Source organism: Amia ocellicauda, chromosome 13 (genome assembly GCF_036373705.1).
Source record: "Amia ocellicauda isolate fAmiCal2 chromosome 13, fAmiCal2.hap1, whole genome shotgun sequence".
NCBI lineage: Eukaryota > Metazoa > Chordata > Actinopteri > Amiiformes > Amiidae > Amia > Amia ocellicauda.
In genome coordinates, this window is record NC_089862.1 from 7,849,641 (window position 1) to 7,864,165 (window position 14,525).

The 14,525-nt window shown below is 39.1% G+C and overlaps 1 protein-coding gene across 11 annotated transcripts in view; it reads left to right on the forward strand.

The window, feature by feature from the left end:
- Window positions 1–14,525, forward strand: part of kiaa1109 (KIAA1109 ortholog) — an 86,922-nt gene that overhangs the window by 23,704 nt on the left and 48,693 nt on the right. For all 11 annotated transcript variants that reach the window (XM_066719826.1, XM_066719827.1, XM_066719830.1 and 8 more), the window contains exons 16-26: window positions 1,287–1,384; window positions 1,768–1,946; window positions 2,435–2,541; window positions 5,079–5,287; window positions 5,801–6,031; window positions 10,047–10,184; window positions 11,802–11,978; window positions 13,035–13,163; window positions 13,350–13,469; window positions 13,644–13,924; window positions 14,190–14,440. In XM_066719826.1, the coding sequence (XP_066575923.1) occupies window positions 1,287–1,384; window positions 1,768–1,946; window positions 2,435–2,541; window positions 5,079–5,287; window positions 5,801–6,031; window positions 10,047–10,184; window positions 11,802–11,978; window positions 13,035–13,163; window positions 13,350–13,469; window positions 13,644–13,924; window positions 14,190–14,440 (1,920 nt within the window). The remainder of the gene's footprint in view (window positions 1–1,286; window positions 1,385–1,767; window positions 1,947–2,434; window positions 2,542–5,078; window positions 5,288–5,800; window positions 6,032–10,046; window positions 10,185–11,801; window positions 11,979–13,034; window positions 13,164–13,349; window positions 13,470–13,643; window positions 13,925–14,189; window positions 14,441–14,525) is intronic.

A 14,525-nucleotide genomic window follows, 5' to 3' on the forward strand; every position in this document is an offset into this window, starting at 1 on the left:
AGTGACATGTTATTTTATTTTAATCTGGGATTCATTAAAAAAAAAAAAATGTTCAGAACCTTCATAATGATTTTCATTTTAATCTGAAGTATCATGTTGACTTTTTAATTTAGACATATTAAAATCAGTTGATGTACATGTTGTGGGAAATATTTGACTAATGATATGGAAGTGCTTGGGTGCTAAATCATGGGTCTAATATTTATTCAGGAGAGAGAGGGCGGCTCAGGGGATGAGTGATGGTACACGTTTCCTCTCAGTACTGTTGGAATCAATGGAGATCTCAATTCAAATGTAATGTAGCTTCTCTAGTATTGCTTTAATGCCAATCCAGCCATTTGGGATTTCTTGCTTTTACCTTTGTTTTGAAGTACTAGGCAGTTTGCTTTTTGAAGAAAGCTGTGGCTCTTCTCTTTTGTAGCTGAAAAAAAGCAGTGAAAAGTAGTCTGGGTAACACAGCTTTATAGTAATTTTCTTTTAGTTCTGGTACAGAGGTATGAAACCAATTGGTTTAGGGTCTATAATGTGGGCCTCAGGTAATACAGAATTATAAAATCTTAATTGTGAAGCTTTCATGGTTTGTCTTCGACAAAGGTGTAACAAAATGAAATAATCTGCAAATGTGCACTGTTCCAATTTATGCTTTCCCAAACTGGGACATCAATTTTAACAAGTCCCCTTGCACTTTAAGTCTCAGAGACAGCATGCTGGAGATTATTTATATGTATTATCAAACTGTAGTTAAATGAACAAACTTTCATGTATTATGTATTACCCAAAAGCAAATTAAGACACATGTTTATGCCACTGTGACATTGAAAATTAATACTGGAATAACAGCAGGATTTCCTGGTCATGTTAATCCACCATACTGTAGTGATATTAGATTAAAGATTTATAGTTCTTCACTTGTGTAATTACAACATTTGAAGCAGGGCAAAGTTGGCCTCTCTGAACAATGCTGTCACTGCAGGAATTGTTATGACCAAATATGGACCAATTTCCTTCATATAAGAAAACCACTTCCTCACTGTCCTGAATGGATTAAATAACACTGAAATATGGATGCACTGTAAAACAAAACTACAATACTAAACATTGATATAACACTTTCCTGGAGATTAAAAACAAAGCAAAGCAAAAAAAATTAAAAATAAAGACTCTTCAATCAGGGCTGCATTTGTGTCTGAACAGAATTTAAATAATCGTATACAGAAGCCTAATATTTTCCTGAAAGAATGGTTAATACATCATTACATTAACCATCATCTCTTCTTGTGTTTCAGTTTATCTTGCGGCCTGTGGGGAAACCCTCAATATTGATTTCACTTTGCCTTTTAATGAGTTTGTCCCAACTACCTGCAACACAAAGTTTGCTTTGAGAGTAAGTATATTGCCATTTTAAAGTAAGCCAATATCAATTAATCCCCCAAAAATATATATTTAAACTTTTTTTTTTTTTTTTAATTTGGAATTAGGATACTATTGTTTGATGTATTTTTTTAAATCATAATTTGTCCAGTGTGAGCTGAAAGTGGAGGATTCCAGAAAATTCTCCTCAAGGGGTTTACAATTTTGAACCTCTTGCTTATTTAGATTTATGGATGGTCAAAGAACAGCATTTTTACTTTTATGAAGGGGTGTCATCAACAAGTGGTGATTGTTTTCCAAACCCAGTGTTTTGTTTCAAAAACAATGTATTCTGGTCTTTTTATTCTAATATGTTTATGTAGGATATTAGAATGTAATTTCTCTTTTTAATACTAGGCAGAAGATACAGATCTTCAGTTATCGCTGCCAGATTGTCACCCCAGTAGGTACTCCTTCCTGACACTGGCAAAAGATTACCAGCCGAACAAAATCCCTCCAGAGGTGTGCATTTCCACAGAGAGCCAGGGGGCTCCCAAACCGGGGAAACACAGGTGGAGGAACATTACCCACACAGAGTGAGTAACACAATCTAACAATTGATGGGCATGTCTCCATTAATCTCCACTCTTAACTGCCAGATCATTGCAAGGTTGCAATGCTCATGAAGTGCCCATTAGTGCTCTTACTTGAACTACTTTTTAAATAATTGTACCCTTCTGAGGACTGATCAATGCCTATTTTTGTTACTTTAACTGTCGTATGTTTTGTGTCAATTGTAATTTGCCGTTTCAGCCCATATGCGAAGAGATAACAGTAGTCCGAAGTCGAAACGCATTTTTAAGTCACCTTTGGTTGCTTGATATTCTTTGTCATGGCTCTGTATGTACTTACAGCATAGTTTCCATTTATTTTTAAATCCGGTGTCATCTTTACAAATGCTGTGATTTTGGTTGCTGGTTTCTCTTTTGTAGCTGGATATTTGTGAGATAAATGGATGAACGTGAACTTGAGAAAAGTAACATGAAATGTGTATCTGTTGTGGTGGATGTCTTTGAATGTTTAGAGCTGGATGGATTGACTGCTGGAGTGTGCCAAATTTTATGCTCATAATTGACTACACCTGGCATCCCATCTATCCTCAAAAGGCAGACGAACAGTTAAAGCAATCCCGTGAGTACTAACAGCTTCATTCATTATTATTAACTAAGGAAGATTTGTGGACTGAAAACTATAATTCAAAGGAAAATTGCACACAGGTATTCACAGTAAAATGAGACATTTCTAGGGTGGAGGGGTGAAGGGACATATCTCTTTACACCAAGGGGATAATTAGTTGGTGTAGGTGTCAGCACTGACTGGAGAACATTCGCCACAGTCACATGGCATTACATTTTCAGAAAATGTATGTATTAAACAAAAAACGTCATGAGTGTCAGAAAAATTGGTTTTCTGAAAAGGAAACTTCCCCCTTTTTACGTTCTGAGTTCCACAGATCTCTTTTGTAAAATGCTGGTCACTGGGGCTGCACAAGTAGTAGTATTCTAACCATGGTAGAAATTAAAGTCAGTTTGCACATGTGCACTTAACTTACTGGTATACATTTTCCAGAGTGTTAACATCACTTTTGTTCATTTTCAGGTTATATTTTCACTAAGTTGGTAGTTTGCTCTAAATAGAAGCTGGCATGTGATTCCCCTAGCTTTAAGATCACCTCTCAGGCACTGGTTGAACATGATTATTAAAGTAAATGAATTTTCCATAAAAGCTGCTGTTGTGTGTCGACTCTTCAATATCTGGTATATGTTTAAGAATTGTAACCATCAAATGAACATGTACTGGACACGAACATTTAAATGATGCTGAGATGCAAGACAGAAGATGCAGATAATCAAGCATCCATTCATTAGTCTTGGTGAACAGTTCCTGGGTTTGATTCAGCTGGAATGGGGCTGATCAGTCTCAAGAGTTCAGAGTTTTCAATGAGTGGGTTGTGGTGATTGTCTACACTAAAGAGTGCAAATTTATTTTCCTTCACCATTAGTGAAGGAAAGGCCTGGGCTAGACTGAACTCTTGGCCTGCACAATTTGTAATTTTGCATTTGTTAAGCAAAGCAGTTGAAAGTAAACTAAACTTCAGTACAAGAGAAAGATGTGGTCTGCTTACTAAAGAGAAGGCAGTGGAACACACCTTTGGCAATCTCTTTTATCTGTTGGTTTACTTTTATTTATTTTTTGAAAAAGGGGAAAAAAACACGTCCTTTTATCATAATTTAAAGCCCGGAGCCAAAGGTCATAATGATGCACGGAAACAGATTTGGTTGCTTGGCTGAGGGTCATATTTCATAGAGATTTACCTTGATGACTCAGCGTAGTGGTTTGAAATGTCAATAGCATGTTGGATGTTGGCAGGCCCTCTCTAATTTAAAACATCCTTCATGCTGTTGCTCCAAATGAATGAATTATTCAGAACAGGACCCTGATGTGCTTCAAATGGCATGTGGTCTGTACAGCAGATTTTGTAATTGTCTTTTTTGTTTTTGTTTTCCCCTTTCTTGAATTTTTGTACAGGCTGAAATCAATACTGATAAACTGAAACGGTTATAATGCAAGGAGTCTGTTCATAGCTGGCCCTTGTCAGGTGTGAGATCAAGGACATGCCCGTGTGGGAGAAACCACTCGCTGAAGGCTGTAATTTATTATAAGTGGCACTTTGCCTAGTAAAGTTTTAGAAATGTAGCCTAACGGATGCTATCGTCACTTTGGGCCTGTCATCTACGTTTTTGTAAGATAACACACCATTTATTCATCTGTATCAGTCCAACATTTAGTGCAAATGGTTGAGGTGCAAGTGTGTACAGAAAATCTTTAATACAAGTGCACCTCATGTAAGATCCATAGCAAAGCACAGGCCTGACATAAAAATAATTGAACATCATGGTAACATAGGTTTCCAGTACTCGGTTTCTCTGTTCTGGTAGAAATTATTTTTTATTTTCTTGTGTTTTGATTGATGCAAGGAAAACTGTTAGACAAAGCACACCAGTTTACAATTTGGAAGACAATTCAAATACACCAATCATTCCAAAAGAAAATTTGGAGATAAAAAAAAAAGTTAGTTTGGAAATGGAAATTGAATAAAAAAGATTGTGAAATGTAAAGGTTTTGGGAAGAGTGGCAGGATGATTGTCTCCATAGCAATAGGACTCAGTTGGACAGGGCCAGGAAGACCAAAAGCAAACCTGTATCTTCATCCATCATGCTTTGCCATCCAGGAAATTACTGGTTTCAAGTCTAAATTGGATGTAATATACTGTAAATAATGTGAAATATAATCAGAAACCAGCCATAAAAATAAACTACTCAAAAGCTAGACCTCTGCATTTTTATCACACTGGATTTTATACATTTTAGTGATACTGTGAAATGGGGAAAGCCTGCTTTATGTAGACATTATGAAAATGAATTCATGCTCAAGTCTGCTTTTATTCCCGTGCCGGAAAGTGCATTTTGCTCACCCCTGATATCAAAGTGGAATCTTTCACAAGGATGTGGGAGGTGATGGCATGATTTAATTTATTTTGAATGAGGATTGTTGTATTGGTGTGCTAGGCCAGGTGTTCTTCAATGGGAAGTCTGGATGAATGATACGTTCCCGAAGACTTGAGCCATTGCTAATCAATGTTCCTTTTGCTGCATCTCTCCGCTAGTGTCGGAAATGGAGGAGACCATGCTGTCAGTCCTCAGGCCAGCGCAGAAACCTCCAGACCGCCCGGCAGCGTCTCCTGTCCACTCCAGCAGGCTTCCAATAGACCCCTCTGAACTCCCTCCGGACCGGCTGCACGTGGAGATGGAGCTGTCCCCCGACTCCCAGATGACTCTCTATGGGCCCATGCTGAAAGCTCTCGTATCAATAAAGGTTTGCTTTAGTAGTTAAGAGTTGCTGATTTTATTTTTTATTTGTTTCTCTTCTCTCTACAGACCAATTAGTGCTTGCAATTTCTCAGTTTGCTTTTATAATCCTTAACAATTTATAAAATGATTTGCTGGAAAAAGTAAATGTTCAAAACTGTAGTAACATTTACTTCAGTGGTAAATAACATTTTTGATTTCCACGCACAAGAATATAGAGCCATGTTACAGAGCACAGATGGTCCAGACTATTTAATAGTACTTCAGGGAGTGCTATGCTTTTCCCTCCAAATAAATGATCGATCATCTTTGTTTCAGGGAATGTCTTGTGAGCACTGTGCTTTTACTAAAGCTGAATATCAAAAACTTTTGTGCTGTCCCTGTCTGGCTCTGTGATATTGATTATGAACAGGTGTGCCTTCATGGGTCTCCTCAGTAGAGGTATAACATTTGATGGATTTTGTTTTTTTGTTTCTTTTTCATTTGCATCTGTGCTAATTTATGTGCCCTTGTTTCTTAGGAGAATTACTTTGGGGAAGATGACATGTACACAGATTTTGAGGAAGCAGCCTCCAGCCCCGTGCTGTCTCTCTCCACATCCTCCAGCTCGGGATGGACAGCAGTGGGAGTGGAGGACAGTGACAAGAAGGATAATGAGATCGGGGGAAAGCAGATCCATCCCCTCACCCTTCGCCCGTGGGACATCACTGTTCTCATTAACTTGTACAAGGTGCACGGACGGCTCCCAGTGGTGAGTGAAACGCAGTAGGAAACAATTGTCGATCGCAATGCAGTTCAGTGGTCTACATAATTTGCTTTGTATTCAAACAATTATGCAGGAATTGCAATCATAGTTTGTTATTAAATGCCGATTTAAATTGGATTCTGGGAAGGTTTTTTCTTCCCTCCGAGCACACACAATGTGTAGAGATTAAAAGTCAGCCACGGTTAAAACCCACCACTTGTCACAAACCTTGCATGTTGTTTTTAGGTAATTTATATGTATTCATTTGTACTCCACGTTCACGGAAGATGTATTCTCATTATCCGGTTTTGTAACCTCCATCTATCTGAATCATGGTGATCTTTAGAAAACGCAGAGAATGATCTGTCAAACACCTTAAGCACACGAAGAAGTTTCACATCCTTTTGTGAACTCTCGTCTCTTGAGCAGCATTTTTTAAATATAAACCACTGTTTGAGGATAAGTTTACAGTCAGTTTTAGAGAGCATTTAGAAGTCACCCTTTTACTTTATTCTGCCATCATTCTTTTAATCTTATTAAATCCATAAAAGCTATTAAAGCTGTAAGTGCCTCCTGAGAAGTGGGCATGCTGCTAAGTCAGAATGAAGTCTCATCAGTGGCTTTAGTGACTGAATAAGCAATGATTGCAGGGTTCACAAGCCAGCCACACTTATACACTGAATATTGGGAATGGTTTCTGCTGAGCCACCGATGCACATTACTGGAATATTTGTTGTTCTTTGCACTTGATGACAACTGATTGATTGATCTGATGGCTTGTCTGTTTTGTCTGAGTTGGAAAATACAATGAAAAATAGGGTAGCTGAATATACTCTAGTTCATGTACAGTGCATCAGGAAAGTATTCACAGCGCTTCACTTTTTCCACATTTTGTTATGTTACAGCCTTATTCCAAAATTGATTAAATTCCTTATTTTCCTCAAAATTCTACAAACAATACCCCATAATGACAATGTGAAAGAAGTTTGTTTGAAATCTTTGCAGATTTATTACAAATAAAAAACAAAAAAAGCACATGTACATAAGTATTCACAGCCTTTGCCATGACACTCAAAGTTGAGCTCGGGTGCATCCTGTTTCCACTGATCATCCTTGAGATGTTTCTACAACTTGATTGGAGTCCACCATAAGTTCAGTTGATTGGACATGATATGGAAAGGCACACACCTGTCTATATAAGGTCTCACAGTTAACAGTGCATGTCAGAGCACAAACCAAGCCATGAAGTCCAAGGAATTGTCTGTAGACCTCCGAGACAGGATTTTATCGAGGCACAGATCTGGGGAAGGGTACAGAAAAATGTCTGCAGCATTGAAGGTCCCAATGAGCACAGCGGCCTCCATCATCTGTAAATGGAAGAAGTTTGGAACCACCAGGACTCTTCCGGCCAAACTGAGCGATCGGGGAAGAAGGGCCTTAGTCAGGGAGGTTACCAAGGTCACTCTGACAGACCTCCAGCGTGTCTCTGTGGAGATAGGAGAATCTTCCAGAAGAACAACCATCTCTGCAGCACTCCACCAATCAGGCCTGAATGATAGAGTGGCCAGGCGGAAGCCACTCCTCAGTAAAAGGCACATGACAGCCCGCCTGGAGTTTGCCAAAAGGCACCTGAAGGACTCTCAGACCATGAGAAACAAAATTCTCTTGTTTGATGAAACAAAGATTGAACTCTTTGGCCTGAATGGCTGGAGGAAACCAGGCACCGCTTATCACCTGGTCAATACCATCCCTACAGTGAAGCATGGTGGTGGCAGCATCATGCTGTGGGGATGTTTTTCAGCGGCAGGAACTGGGAGACTAGTCAGGATCGAGGGAAAGATGAATGCAGCAATGTACAGAGACATCCTTGATGAAAACCTGCTCCAGAGCACTCTGGACCTCAGACTGGGGCGAAGGTTCATCTTCCAACAGGACAACGACCCTAAGCACACAGCCAAGATAAGAAAGGAGTGGCTACAGGACAACTCTGTGAATGTCCCTGAGTGGCCCAGCCAGAGCCCAGACTTGAACCCGACTGAACATCTCTGGAGAGATCTGAAAATGGATGTGCACCGACACCATCCAACCTGATGGAGCTTAAGAGGTCCTGCAAAGAAGAATGGGAGAAACTGCCCAAAAATAGGTGTGCCAAGCTTGTAGCATCATACTCAAAAAGACTTGGGGCTGTAATTGGTGCCAAAGGTGCTTCAACAAAGTATTGAGCAAAGGCTGTGAATACTTATGTACATGTGCTTTTTTGTTTTTTATTAGTAATAAATCTGCAAATATTTCAAACAAACTTCTTTCACGTTGTCATTATGGGGTATTGTTTGTAGAATTTTGAGGAAAATAATGAATTTAATCCATTTTGGAATAAGGCTGTAACATAACAAAATGTGGAAAAAGTGAAGTGCTGTGAAAAGGCAAGAGGAAGTTAAATAGACTCTATTAAGATGATGATTAGTTGAATTAGGTAGTAAAGTGCGCATGTGATAAGAACCTAAAGACCAGGAAAACCAGGAATTGAGAACCCCTGGGTTACACAGTTTGTCTTTTGCCATTTCATGTTAAAAGCTCCATGTTCTTTACTATTAGCTGTTTTTACTAGAATAGTTAAAGTAATTATCTCAGCTGAAATAGGAACGGATGAACAAATCTAAATAAGGAACTTCACAAGTGAGAAATAATGTAACCTGGACATATTCTAAGTTGTGGTGATGTGTAATGCTCAAAAATCAATGTAGGCTTGTCTCTTTAATGAGCAGTAACATTATTTGTACGCCACAGCAGTTTCACAGGATTTATCTCTCTGATGTCTGCCTGAGAGTCAACACTCGTGACGCACACAGAAAAACATGCAGTTTATAGTCCAAGGGATAGGGGGTTGTGAAGCACTGAAAAATGATATGTGGCTGTCTGCGAATATTTTACTGGTGGTACAATGCACATGAGAATAAAGCAAATTAAAAAGCAATTATTTGTAACTGAATAATAATAAAAACATATGTATAGCACTAAATTCAGGTGAATTATTAATTTTGTGAACATGCAAGTCTCTTTACTGCAGTGTTTTGTCAGGAATTGTGTTGATCCCACTAATAAAATGGTCATGATACTGAATTAAATACCAATTAGACAATGCCAAATGCTTTAAGTCCATTTCAGGAGAGATGAACTACTACTTTCCTTTCATCTTTAAAGAAACTAATATTCCTGATCATCTACAAAGTGTGAAAAATATGTGTAGAATGTGTAGAACTGTAGAATGTCCTCATGGAAGCAGAAGGCGTCCTTTCTGCTCTGTATACAATTTGTCAGGGTTTAACAGATCTGCTCCAGGGGTACCTCTGCTAATTTCCTTAATGCTGAGATCTACATTTCTGGAATTGAGAAAATTATGTATAATTAGACTTTATTGGTTGTTTTCAGCTTCAAGAGAGCAATTGATTTAAAGATACCTTTCTTTAGGGAACAAATAAATCTCTAACTGAGTGCAACAAACAGGGCCTGGTCAATGAAGTGATCCATTTTATTAAAATTTCAATAAAGTAAATGAAAACTTGGGTGTACCAAAAACGAGCAGACCTACAGCAATGGGCAGATGTGGCAGATACTGGTTACTATATATGTATATATATATTTTACCTCAGATTTGAATAGAAGGAATAATGCTTTTAATCTGATCTTGCACTTGTTTTTATATGTTTTTCATTAAGAACACCTTTCTTTTTGTTTCTATCCTCCTTATAGTGCTTTCACAGAAGTGATCTGTACCTTCAGCTCTCAGATATTGAATCTTTTGTCTGATACAGTTCCTTTCTCTCTTGCCTATTAATTACTTCATTTCCGACGCGCTACATTGATTCTTCCTGTTGATTGGGAAACCTGAAGTGCTGTTTTTAATTAGAAGCACTGGGATGTACCACAGTTTGATGCATTATAAGCATACTGTAATAGTAAAGTTGAAAGTTTAAAAACACAAGTTTTTATTTTGTTTGTGTTGTTTTTTTGTGATTCACAGCACTGCAGCAGTGATGGCCCAGAGTGCCCTGCGGCCTACCTGGAGAGGCTGTGCTTTGAAATGAAGAAAGGATACAAGGAAACCATGCTTCAGCTTGTCCTGTCTCCAGTGCATGTCTTTGTGAGTGACAACTATCAGGTAAGCTTAACTGAGAGGAGGGGGCTCCACTGGAGTCTGTCATCAGTTGCTGTTGAGATATTAATCTGAATATTTCTTTCCACAAATGGAGTAAGGCATAATTTCTGCTTCATTTTAATTTTAAAAACAAAATGAAACCTGTTTTTCTTATTACTAAATGGCTAATCTTGTTTTTGATTTTATATGCAGATCTCAGAAATATGTATACATTTATTTATTTCAAGTTGTAAGTTAAGTGATTGGAGTACTTTGTGAAACTACAGTGAAAACATCAAGTTTTCTATTATATGATGTGCTATTCACGCATAGTTTAGCCAAACCAAATCGAGTTGGTGCACAATTTTATTAAGCATAGATTATAATGAAAAATGCTAAGTTCCCTTCATAAATAATAATAAAAGACAAGCTGACGTTCCATAATTCTAAGTCTAACAAGACTGATCTGCAACAAACAGAATTCACTGGCGTTCATATAACCTGTACGGTCACTGTTGGTACATTAATGAGTCATTCAGGGTGTCGCTGTATTGAATACTAATGTCTCAAGGTCTCTATTCTGACACCTTAAAAACATTTCTGAATTGACATGCCTTGTGGATGGACTGTAATGAATGACAAGTCATAAGTAATCAAATAAATATTTTCTGGTATACAAAAGTTGCTATTTTCATTATTATTTTCTAATTTGATTCCTTGATCTCATGCCGAGAGTTAGTTTTCACAATACAAATTTATTTTCTGTAGTCAATCCTAAAATGTTTTAACTGTGCTTACCTCAGCCTGCTACAGTATGCTTGCAATTGAAAATTAAATTATGGGAAGCAATTTGGAAATGACAGCATATCAGAAATTGATACAGCTCCTGTAATGAACTTGGCCCTGAGGTGCCTAGAAGTTTAGCTTTTAGTTTTAGCTGTCTGTATGCAAGAGGTTTTTTCCCAAGGCCTAAGCTGACAGTTCGATTATATCTCGGGAAACCGAACTGCTCAGTTCTGCTTCTCTGAATAATATAAGTACACCATGAATGGCAGTGACTGTACTCACCCTTCAAATGGTCATAAAAGCATAACAAGTAAAGCTTTGATTTGAAAATATTGTGAATGCATTAGACTTGAAAATACATTATTTTTAACAGCTGTACTTAATGCAGAATCTCAGCAGCATTGACTGATGAGCAGTACCTATCTGGGGTATATACCTTATCATTCAACGATAGAGAATTGTCGTCTGGATAACAAATGTCTTGATGTTCTTCTGCAGTGTTATTTGTTGGCGATGAAAACTACTTTGATTCACATAGTTACATTGGCATTACATGTAATTAGTGAATGGAGGAAAAGTGCAATATATTAACATGAAAAGGGCTAATAAGAAGATGTATTATTTTATTTATTTATTTATATATTAATTTGTATAAGTTATCTTTGAAAAATACTCCATACGGCACATGCTTAAAGATTTGAGAGAAGTTAGCAGACGGTGGGAAAAGCGAAACAGTTTGGCAGTAAAACACACTCCTTTTACATATTGCTTCCAGGTTTTTTTATTTTATTTGTCCTATCTATAGTGTTTAAACTCCAGTCTTGATAATGTGTGTGTTCGTGTGTGTTGCTGCAGAGACCTGCTGTGGACGGGGTGCTGCGAGAAGGACACATCAGCCTGTCTGGCCTGCAGCTCCGGGCTCACGCCATGTTTTCTGCTGAAGGTCTGCCTCTGGGCAGCGACAGCCTGGAGTACGCCTGGCTCATCGATGTGCAGGCTGGGGCGCTGACTGCCAAAGTCACCATGCCACAGGTAACGCCAAAAGAACCCTCACATTTATTTAATCTTTCGACAATGATGCTCATTTTTGGATATTGGTACAGTATGGTCTCCCCTCAAATCAAATTCAGGATAAGAAGTCATCCAAAGTTAAAGGCACATGCTTTTTTCCAAATCTAGTGTCCTTTCATTATTATAGCAGCTCTAGTGAGCTTCTTTATTGTGATGCATTAATTAATTTTTCCTCTCCAAGTACACATTCAACTTTTACCCTTCTGTAAACTTCTAATCATGAAGAGAACCTGTTGTAAAGTAAAGTTAAAAAGGAAAACAAGAAAAAATATGTAATATTATAATGCATTAAAGGGGATTCACCCTGTGTCAGAATGACTGTTGCCATATTAAGAGCTTCAGAGTGGTGCACACAAATTAAATGCATAAAACGGTTTACGGTGCGTTTGGCAGTCTAATTTAAAACAGTCCTAGCTCAGGGATTAAATGAGGTCTAAAAGCCATGAAAGAATCATTCTAAATCAACGTGTGCTTCGATATTAACTTTGTTTAATAAAAGAAATGCATTCTAGATACACTCAGTGTGGACAGATTCCTTCGGTGATTAAAATAATAAAATTCCATATAGCGGATGGCGACGGGTTGGGAGGTCTGCCATGGATATGCAAGTGAGGAGATGAAAAGACCTGATAAGTGTTAGATGTGTGTTTGTCTCCCTGTTGTGCCCTTATGAGTAAATCTGTCAGAGGAAATGGAGATCAAAGGATTTCTTCAAGGATATAATAAGATCTTTCCCGCTGTAGTTGTGCAATTTAAAATATTAGCAGGGTGGGTGGTGTTCTGGCTATGACATTTTATTGGCACAGAGTTAAAACAAAAAACAAGTTTAAATCGCAGGGTGGTAAGAGATTTGGCGCAGTCTGATTGAACTTTCCAGCAGCTCGTTTAAAGAGAAGGTTATTATAAAGCAGCATGCATGAGGTTTCTGATGGTTAGGCATGGTGTGGTGATATATGAGCTTATTAATATGTTGATCTGTGACTCTGACCGAGCTGTCGTCGTCTCTTCGTCATGCAGCTGGCCAGTCTGCTGGAATGGGGGGAGACATTTGTTTTCCATGTGGTGTCTCGGGAGTTCCAGCTTGAGCGACCCAAACCTGTGGTCATCTGTCAGCATGGAGTCGATCGTCGAATCTGCGAGTCAAAGGTCCACAACTTTTATTGCTTTACACCTCCTGTGTTGTTCGTTATGGATGTTTTTCCTTCAGCATAAAACATGCAAGCAATCAATACCCCAAATCTTTTCTGTGCATTGCATTTCTTTTTTTTGATGTCATGTTGTCTTGTTGTAGTGTCTGAGCTTTTCTTTTGTAATGCTGTGTCTGACCTGCAGCTGGCCTGTGTCCCGGGTCACTGCCGGACCTCGGAGGAGTTGAAGTACACCATGACACGCCTGTCTGTGGATGGGGCGGATCTCTTCATTGTGGAACATGGATGTGCTGCAAATATCAAGGTGTGGGGTTTTGCACTTTGCCATGTTTTTTTTTCCTACCTACATTGTTAGCCAGACTTAATTCCACTGACTTTATGTACTATGGTTTGACAGTTAATCTGTATTTTACCTGTTAATAATAATTAGATTGTCTTCTGGTACTGCTATCACTAAGAGTTTATATCTGCTTCTCAGACCAACGCTATACGGCTGGCCAACTGCAACCTGCACAATCAGGCTGTGGGAGAGGGAGTGAGCGCGGTGGTGCAGGATGTCCAGATCCGGCAGTACATCGAGCAGCAAGAGAGCTGCAGGCTGGGAGTGCAGCCCTCGGTCTTGCGAAGGTCTTTCTGGCTGGAGGCCGGCTCTGTCAACTTTGGCCTCATCACTGCCGACGTGGCTCTTGCCGCAGACCACCCATCCAAACACGAAGTGCAACGGCAGTTCTTAGAGCTGCATGATGGCAGGACCAAGAGGTGAGCTGCTACTGCCCTCACCATCTTGGTAGCTCTGTTAGTATTAACAGGGGGCTGAAAACGTGGACATAAGTCATTATTTTTAGAAGGGGTCAAACCTATATGCTTTAGCTGAAGGCAGCATTAATGTATTTGATACACATCAGCATCAAGCTGTGTTTGTTTCATAGCAACAATAATTACAAACATGCTAAAACGAGGTTCATATATTTTCTTAGTTTCTGCTTCTAGAATTCTGTAATTGAGGTTCTTGTGTCTTGCCTAGGCTCTGGTTTCTCTGGCCAGAAGACGTGGTGAGGAATAAGAGAAGTAAGAACAAGTGTGGCTGTCTAGGAGGCTGCCGGTTCTTCGGGGGCACGGCCACAGGGCTGGACTTCTTCAGGCTGGATGAGATGACGCCGTCCAGCAGCTCGGCCTTCTCCAGCTCCAGTGCGGAGTCTGATATGTGCTACGGCCAGTCCTTGCTGCAGCCTGGAGAGTGGATCATCACCAAGGAGACGCCCAAGCTCTCAGAGGGTGACTGCTGCTGCCTCTCAGATGCACCCACACTCACAAACGTGCTGAACACTGGACACAACACGACTGAAATTGAGAGAATAGT